The sequence below is a fragment of the Mercenaria mercenaria genome, chromosome 5 (assembly GCF_021730395.1).
Source record: "Mercenaria mercenaria strain notata chromosome 5, MADL_Memer_1, whole genome shotgun sequence".
Taxonomy (NCBI): domain Eukaryota; kingdom Metazoa; phylum Mollusca; class Bivalvia; order Venerida; family Veneridae; genus Mercenaria; species Mercenaria mercenaria.
The window spans coordinates 4,385,038-4,394,582 of record NC_069365.1 but is presented as its reverse complement, the minus strand read 5'-3'; the positions used below and the strand labels follow the sequence as shown (position 1 = coordinate 4,394,582).

Here is a 9,545-nt window from a genome sequence, read left to right as displayed (position 1 = left end):
TTTTGATATCTACAATTTTTATGTCGAAAGATGTCAGATAGCCGGTTAGCTCAGTCGGTAGGGTACATGCTCTGTAAGCAAGAGGTCCCGTGTTCGAGCCCTGGATTGACTGCAATTTTTTCTTACTCTTTGACATTCGAACAATTTGTCTGACTGGTTCAAATAAAAATAGATTTGCGAAAAAAAAATAGCAATATTGGAAATCCAAAATATACAGAAGACAAATGTGAATGGGTCGTTCTCAGATCTTCGTTTAGAAGATCAAGTACTTTAGTCAGATTGGTCTGGATCCATGCTGGTCGCAAACCCACTATGCTGGTTTTCTCATGGCGCGGCTCAATTAAAAAAAAAGCACCACAGGTATTGTACTTAAAAGATAAAGGAGAAGTAATTAAATATACCAAGAAACAAAAGCTTAATGTTGCGATGACTGATAATCTGTAAGACTCCATGATGCTTTTTTCCTAATCCTACATTCCTACATACAATAGACGGAGGGAGTTTATTTTTTGTCTTGCAGTTTTCTTAGTCGTGCCCTTAAAAGTTAGGCTCTTGTTGCTCTGACTTCAGACAAGTTGTTGTGTACATTGGTGTAATTATACCTTAAATTTGCCTTAATGCTATGTTTTACTTTATTAATCTGTTATTGTTGTGCTAATGTTAGAGCCTTTCTCAGCGGAGATCATATTTGCATTGTGTTGTCTAACTTGTTGAAATAGGGTAAGTGTGAGGCTGGCATGCCCTAAACGCATTTAAACCCCCAGTTTCCTTTATATAGGTTTCCTCTTCCTTATCCCCCTTATTGTCCCCTCCTTTCCTCTTGAATTTGCGCTACTTTGTGCATCCCCGCCCCCTTAACTTAGAGTTAGTTTTCGTGGCTGTCCTTTATTCTGGCTGTCGGAGTCCTAGGGCGGTATACAATTGCTTTTTCCTGCTTATATGGGTGCGCTTGTGTGATTGTGGGTCTAAAGCGGTGCCCTGTTGTTTTCTTGTGTCTTACTTGTTCGTATTTCTGTATTATTTAGTTGGTTGTGGTTGTGCGTTTAATTTTGGTGCATGAGTGTCTGTGCCTTTGTAGTTTACGTTGCAGTGTGACTGTTAGTAAGGAACGTAGCATTCCCTTTGTATATTCATCATTGTTCTTCTTACCCCTTCAAATTTCTCCAAACCATTTTACCCCCCCCCCCCCCCTCTATAAATGACATACATTTATATGTACTTGTTAGATGTTTAAAGCAACCCGTCTTTAATATTTTTCCATTACAGCTTCTATTTGTTGTGGGCCTACTTTGCAAATGCGTGGCTCTGAGGCTGTGTTTTTGGTGCTCTGTGCTTCCGAGAAATCTACCCTTACCTATTATCTCTTGAAGGTACGGTTCTTAATCTTGACATGACACACAGTCTTGCAATGTGAACATTCATTCCCCAATTATTGTATCACCTTAACCAATAAATAAAAGGTCTGGATCTTGGTCTCGGCACATCATCCCGTTATGAGAAACTTTAGTGCCAAGTAATTTTGAACTCCATTGGTAATGTTTATGGACAAGAAACAGACCCTATTTACATTTTACTTCCAAGTGAGAAAATTAACTGAAAGATGGGTTCTGAATCTTGTGCTCTAAATATCTTCTCATTATGACAAACAACAATGCCAAAAAATTTTAAGAATCTCTTCATGAATAACCCGGTAAGCTTGCATGGATAGTTTTTCAACGTAATGATTAAGTAAATTGCAGTGACATTGAACAATGTTATCATAAAAAAATGTTAACACTCTAGAGACCACAATGAACACTGTTATCATAAAAGATTGTTAACATTTCAGAGGCCGCAGTGAAGACTGTTATCATAAAAGATTGTTAACACTCTAGAGGCTACATTGATTACTGTTATCATAAAAAATTGTTAACACTCTAGAGGCCACATTGAACACTGTTATCACACATATAATTGATACTTTACAGCCTTACAATTTTAGCAAACATGTTTTTCAACAATTCTATATTCATTCCTTATAGTTTTCTATATGTTAACATTTGCTTAGCTGTTCCTTTATGTTAGAATTACGTGGCATATTTTGGAAAACACCCGTTTTTACCTGTTTTCGTTCTTTCAGTGGACAAATATATATAGAGTTACATGTTTTTCTAAAGCCAATGGGTCTACAGGAACAGCTGAAGAATCTTTGACTGTGTGTTTTTATGATGCATTGCCGTTTGTAATCCCGCTCAAAAATAATTGAGAAATGTTGTTACATATACTAAATTATTCATTGGTCTAAGTGAACAAAAAAATAAAAGATGACCTCGACTAAATCCGGAAACGACGTCGTCAATATGACGACCGATTATAAAAATTATACAATCAAACTTAGAAGAAATTAATAGGAAGGCTATCAGATAGCATGACATAAAAGAAGCTAACGTGACATTTTAAGTATTTATATTTACAAATTTAAGAAAAAAAAGTATTTAGTCAATTGTACCAGTTTTATTTGAACCACATCCACATAATTTACAATACAGTTTTACATGTCGCTATGTACGAAAGAGCAGTACCAAGCCTTATTTTGTAGAAGGTGAGGTTATTCAAATGCAAAGAAATTAAAGTGATCCATCAAGCGGTCCATAAGACCAAGTCATTTAATGTTATTTCTGTTTCGGAACACAACGCTCCGGATCTGATAAAAGTGTGAAAAGACCTTATAATAATGCTACAGACAAAATTGGTTTGATGAAGATCTTTCATGCAGTTCAGGGGAAAATTTCGTTAATAGGTATTTCTATCCGTAACGCTAGCGACCCCTTAAAAAGGCCAAGCGATCTTATTTGAACAAAAATGGGAGAAGATCTTACAATACTGCTACAGACCAAGTTTGGTGGATATCTATCAAATGGTTCACGAGAAAAAGTCTTTAATTGTAATTCAATTTAAGCGCCCCCGTTTTAAATTAATTGAATGAGGACTTTATAATAGTAATAAAGATAAAGTGTAATGAAGATCCACTGAGCGGTTTGATCGACGCATGTTTAATACGCAATGTTGTAATTTGCACCGTATAGTAATTTTGTCAATTTTGTCGTGTTTCATTGTTTGATACCATTATGTATATATTTCATCATAAAATTTCTAATTTGATGTACAACGCCAGTGAATATACTATATGTAAAATTTATTAGGTGTTTAATCAAATAAAGAAGTTTCAGGTTTTTCACGAGAAAACGTTGTTTTTAAAACCTTTAGCTTGCTGCACTGGCGCCAGACCAGAAAGAATGTTAAACCCTACCCCTTGGTGTACTATAAGAACCATTGGCTTGCTGGCGGCAAGATGTAGTGTTAGGAGCTATCAAAAGCTGGAGAAATAGCTATATATCCTTTATTTTTTTCTCTTGGGCATAAGAACAAGCACTACGTTTACCCTTCATGCATCAAATGCTTCAAAATAAGACGTAGATTGATCGGGCAGAGAAGAAAGGACTTTGAATAAGAAATAAAACAGGTGAGTATACGTAATTCATTTAATTAACAAAAATGATTGCAATGTGTTTAACAAGGAAAACAAGGAACTTCATTTTTGCAAATGCATGTAATATCCGCTTGCTTGTATATGAGTAAAATGTCAAATAAAATGTGATTTGAATTATAATATTTCATTATATTACAGTCTAGGTTTTTGGTCACAAGACTATACAGTGTATGGACCGATGATGAAGACTTCTGCTGATATATGACTGGAATTAGAAATACGAGAGCATAAACAGTGCTGTGACGAGCATTCCTATCCACTTCTGCAAAGATCCTGTTTTCATCCCGGTCGCGCCATTACCTCCACCGCTGCTACCTGTAAACAAAATGACATTACGCCTGCTTATATATAGATGTTTATTTCAGTTTAAGGAAGCAAGTGAAATGCAGTTGCTAAATGTATATGTTGTTAACAAGTGAAATTTATTTAAGTCTATTACATAAAAACGATTTTTTTTTTCATTTTATTGTTTTTAATGGCTTTAACTAAATGTTACCTATACTTAAATTCAACCTTGATATTTTGCCACTAAACCCATAAAACTAATATTTCAACAACCAACTGAAAACGTGCAATTAATAAATAGCTCCTGGCAAAAAATTCAGAACCACAGATTTTATATCAGTATGTTTATATAACAGCAAGAGGGATTTCCATCATATTGGTAAACCGGAATGCAGAAGGTTGGTCTCCGAACAACAAACAAGTGAAATCATATACACGAGTATTTTATTTCGAAAACTTTTAGCTCGAATTTGCAAGTTATGAAATGTTCTGAAAGACTAATATGGATTTAAAAGATGTTTTTATGCAAACTCCAAGGTATATATCGTACACTCACTTTATGAGCTCTGTTTGACAATTTTGAAGTTATTGATTAACTGCGCGTAAGCTTTTCCTGCTCCGCAATTGAATAATATTAAAACCCGTACCGTCCCGTACTTGCATAAATATATTTATTTCTCAATAAATATGTATTTAATAATGTCCATTTCATAAATGAACATGTATTTTCCTGCGTAAAATGTGGGCCCATATAAAAGTCCAAAGTTATAAAGCCAAAGAGATATATGCGGTTGTGTAAGGGAATTCGTTTAAGACAATAAATTGTTAAAAATAATCAAGACAATTGGATTATTTAAACATTGTTATCATTAATTCATTAGAAATATATACGAGTACATTTTTAGTAGTGCATATATAGATTTAAATATAATGGGCTACCTGACGATCCTGTTGGTGCCTGTGCTGGTGCTGGTGCCTGTGCTGGCGCTGGCGCTTGTGCCGGTGCCTGAGTTGGTGCTGGTGCCTGAGTTGGTGCTGGTGTTGGTGCTGGTGTTGGTGCTGGTGTTGGTGCCTGAGTCGGTGCTGGTGACTTCGAGCTGGTCGCATCAACTGCAAAAAACAGCCCATGTGAGATAAACTTATTTTCTAGCTATGTTGTTCTTTTAGTACTTCTGTGCCATTTATTTCAAGGTAATAGCTTTCAACTCAATACTCAAACTCCTGACTAATTATAAGGTTATGCTTTATATCTCCCTCTACGAAAATATATACAATTGTATTCAAATGTATATGGAATCTGTTAACCATGCAGGCTGATTAGCCTTTGTTATACATGCGTGATATGGCCGGACATTGACATTTAAAGCGTTGGCAGTTTATTAAACGACATAAGTGTTCATTTATACTCATTTTTATCGTTCAAGATATTTTACCAACGTTTCATAAAACATATGTAAAAATTGTTTGTTTCCGTATATATGCAGGTGCATGCGTGTATAAATCACGTGTTGAAAACATCAAGGAGGTCTACTTTGATACTGCAGTCTAAACATCTGTAACATGATGTTAAATTACCTATGCGCTAGAAATAACTTTTGCGAAGCTAAATCTTATATGACGTTTAGGATTCAAGCAACAAATTTAATTGAAATGTATGAGACGTAGAGTCAAAGAAGTAGATAGTACAGAGAAAAAACAAAACACACACACACACAAAAAGAAAAAGAAAACAAACATGCATCGCAGTGTGAGTATTTTCCATTTGGGAATACGTTGGCGTGCTTCAGTATTATCGTGTTTGATGTTGAGTTTGACATTTAATGTCGTTGCTAAAACAAACTTGATTGGCCTGTTATCAAGAAAATTATTCCCAGAAATTAGTCAAGTTAAAAATGAAATTTAAACTCCACTTCGTCATTTAGATCACCAAAATGATCTTTTGACCGTACTAAAATAACTCTGGGAGATTTTTAGAATAAAGTGGCTTTGCTTTTCATCAAATGTCAAAACAAATTATCTGGCATTTGTTATTCTGTCAATATCTTAAAAATTAGTTGAAATTAAGCACACTCTTGGAGTAGTTCGTGTTGACAATGATATCATATAGATTCACTTATTCTGCGAATTCTATCCAATTGTGAAAAGTCACAAAAACACCAAAATATCAAAAATATACAAGTATACAGGCTTTAACAAGTTAAAGCATAGCAAAAGATCCTTCTAGGGCACATCTATATAAATATATAATGATCATTTTGTAAAATTTTGGTTGCAATCGTCTGTTTTATACTGCCAAAAAATGTCAAGTAGGTAATTACGCTGGTTATTATTTAACATAAATTGTTAAATCCAACAATAAATTAAATCTGTTACCACTTTCAGTTGAGTAAATACGGCAATAAGACATTGACCCGGTCAATCCATTACGATTCGATGCGTGAATTTGTTGCGCATAATTAGAGGGTCGCAATGGGGTTTGTTTTCACATATTTAGCATGCATTTGAAGGGAACGATAATATTTAGTTGTTTACATGTAAATTTGCTGATACATGTTTATCTGTTTGTACATATGTTATGTTCTTCAATAATGGAGGAAATAAAAGAATCAATCAACCATCCTCTGGTTTAGTAATATGTAATCCACGGACGCGTTCAGTCAGAGAGTCGCCTCAATTAGGAAAGAATAGTTTTAACGTCAGAGGTTATTTCTAAGGTCACGGAGTTTGATTGGCCAGCTTGTAATGACAACAGCTTTCGATATCAGTGGCTCAGTCAAGTGTGACTTACCGAATTAAAATGTTCCTTCTCAAGAGAAGGAACAATGAAACAAAATGACAACGTAAACAAAATCACGTCTTAGTCGTTCACTGTCGAAAGGACCACTTCATAGTTGTAAGATGTTAAAACGTTTGGAATAAAATCATAATCTATGCATCTGTATTCTTATACATGTAACTGGTATTCATCTAATTTCTATAAACACAACTTGTAGGTGTATTTTCTTGAGTTTTTAAGCGGGAGTGTTTGTAAGTTTCTGCGTTCTTTGCAACTAAACATGTTTCTCTGAATGTATGCTGAATTTCAGAAGAGTACATTCAGCATTTTTAGAATGTTGACAAAAACAGAAAATGGCAGGATGGTGTTATGTTTTTTTTTTTTTTTTTATTGGAAGTGATGTATTCATTTTTTTTTCTGTTGTAAAAAGAAAGAATTCTATATTATAAATGGCATATATTTGTAATAAAACTTAAAAGATGAAATATTTTCTGAAGTGTCTTACCTATCACAGCCAGACAGATTCCGGCCAATAAACCGTTTAACAACATCTTCTTCTGAAAGATAATCTTTTAATGAATTAGCAAAAACTAGTACGCAGATATTGATACACGTACACATGCAGTTCTTTCTGTATTATAATTTACAAAGATATTTTGGTAAATTCACAAAGCACCGCCTGCAGACTTCATATCACATTCTTGAAGAAATTCTGCTCCTGGTGTTCTTTTGATCATCATTGAATATTAAATAAGATTTCTGTTTGTTCAACTGTTCATTCCACATCATATAATTTTCCTTATGTTTATTACATTAGTGTTGTTGGCTTTTTAACTGTAACAGCTTTAGTACCATTTGCAAACTAAAATCTCATACATTTATACTTTGTAAAAAACGTTTGAATCAAATTTGGCTAATAGTTCGCGTTTTCTTGTTTTGATGTTGGCTCATTTTCAGTGTGCAACTCTCCGTTTATTTGAAAATAGGAAAACATGATGAATATTTCAGTAAGTATTATGTGAATTAGAAATTTTGCGGCGAAAAGTGTTCACTCTGCCTATAGTCAATCAGCATAGAATTAAAACAGAAAAGCAAGGAAAACTCAGACCTGTAGTACAAGCTAAGAACATTGAAGATATCGACTTGGTAAAATAGAAACAAATAGTTATATGTTCCACTTACCATGTTAATCCTTATTTTATTATTTTATATAAGTCAGTCTTCAAGCTATTATCATACACGACTGTTATATACGCAGTAGAATCTTATATACGCAACACCAGAAGTGTTTCCAGTCTACAAAAAAGTCCCAAACGTAATTAATTATTATTTCAAGAATGTTGTCAGTGGCCAAACCTTAAATCCAAATAAAAGGGATTTTGAATGAAGCTTTTTGTAAACACGGTTGAGAGTTCGAACGATAAATAGGACATGTTTTACATGCGTATATTGCTTATCAGATAAATTTGTGATTGTATTTACTGCCGATAAGTAAAATCTAGTTTCAGTTGATTTCAAAATGTAAATATATCTACACTTTCACAAACAGGTAAATGTCTGCAGTTACAGAAGAAAACGTAAATCAGTTAATCAGTGCGACTATTCGATACGGACTTTATATACGTATATATATATATATATAGAATATTGGTCATTATTGTACAAATCAGATGTAAATTGTTCTCAAATAGATGCATCAGAGATAAAACTATACTGCGATACAATAATGATACCCTGATGAAAAAAAAATTAACTGCATTGCACAGCTAATGTCTCGGAAGAAATAAAACTTTCATAGCCTTACATACTGAAGTGACAATACAAATGCTCTAGATTGGATGATATGAATTTATATTAAGAAGTCACGAGACTGGAGAATGAATTTGTATTGAAATATAAAATGGCTGTATAGAGAATGAACTTGTATCTCAAATGAAATCTGATGTCACAGAAACAATATAACGGTCGTATGAAATAGAATCAAAATCCATAAGAAACCAAGCCTATTAAATTGATAGCAGATTCGGTTTGAGTGAGGTAATGAAATGTGCAAAGGTCCCCTCTAGCGCTTTCTTTCGTGTTTTTAAGACTCCGTGATAAAAAAGGATTTGAAACCTTTTAAAACACCAGCTGCTACTTTACACTAATAAACAACGACAGTGATTAAACTTTTGTGATTTTTAAATGTCGCTTAGTAGATTATGTATTTGCTAGTGAATGCTTTAAATGAAATTACTTTAGAAAATGGAAAGCCGAATTCAGTATTATACAAGAATTCTGCTTAAAACAAGGTAATATATAACTATGTCGTTATTTCACATGTGCTCTTTTTTTCCTCCGAATCTATCATTATTTTAGACAGGTGAAACCTTGAAATGAAATTTTTACCTATGCAATTGTGCAAAGAAACAACCAAAACCTGATTGTACACAGAAAAAAGAACGAAAAACATTTTCTTCTTCAACTTGAAGGGCTTATATTTATTTCTATAATTCAATTTCCTTTACCTTACAGTTCCAAAAATGTTCACACGCAAGAAGTCGTTTTTTTAAATAACAAGTCAAATGAGACAACTAAGAGAACCATAACATGAAATGGAAAATTGACATTCAGTGTTCTTTAATTCCAGAGCTATTAAAAATGTTGTGAAATTGCATTGCGTAGAAAGTATGTTTAATGTTACAATTTATCTCGATTTATCGCCCTCTGTACTTACGTTTAAACATATCGTTAGACACATGACAATATTCACAAGATATCAGTTTTATCACTGATTAATACTCCTTTTATCAAAAAGAAATAAAAACATACAGATATGAAACAGATAAGCAAAAATGTCATTTTGTATTCGGTTTTGTGGTGATTGCTAACTTCCTGATTCGAACTTAGCAATATCAGTTAATGATAAATATTTTGAATAGATATATCATTTCCTTTCAAAGGAAGGTGTTGGTA

At 33.5% G+C, this 9,545-nt stretch overlaps 1 protein-coding gene across 3 annotated transcripts; it reads right to left on the bottom strand.

Annotated features, from left to right (window-relative positions):
* Window positions 1-3,507: 3,507 nt before the first annotated feature.
* LOC123558751 (cyclin-dependent kinase inhibitor 1C-like) lies at window positions 3,508-8,014 on the bottom strand. Of its 3 annotated transcripts, none has more exons than XM_045350616.2 (4): window positions 7,773-8,014; window positions 7,096-7,159; window positions 4,754-4,924; window positions 3,508-3,844 (listed from the first exon to the last, which is right to left on the bottom strand). In XM_045350616.2, the coding sequence occupies exons 1-4, from the start codon at window positions 7,773-7,775 to the stop codon at window positions 3,741-3,743; spliced, it is 342 nt and encodes a 113-aa protein (XP_045206551.2). In that variant the 5' UTR covers window positions 7,776-8,014; the 3' UTR covers window positions 3,508-3,740. The 3 variants fall into 3 exon arrangements, with proteins under 3 accessions (XP_045206551.2, XP_045206553.2, XP_045206552.2); XM_045350618.2 differs by having other exon boundaries at window positions 7,096-7,144; window positions 7,773-8,013; XM_045350617.2 differs by having other exon boundaries at window positions 7,096-7,147; window positions 7,773-8,005.
* Between the last annotated feature and the right edge of the window lie 1,531 nt (window positions 8,015-9,545).

What these genes read in the sequence shown, in the direction of transcription:
- LOC123558751 (XM_045350616.2), bottom strand. An exon ending in AATCTGTCTGGCTGTGATAG is followed by an intron (nt 4,925 to 7,095) that starts GTAAGACACTTC and finishes TGTTTTTTGCAG; the next exon opens with TTGATGCGACCAGCTCGAAG. An exon ending in GGCACCAACAGGATCGTCAG is followed by an intron (nt 3,845 to 4,753) that starts GTAGCCCATTAT and finishes TTTTGTTTACAG; the next exon opens with GTAGCAGCGGTGGAGGTAAT.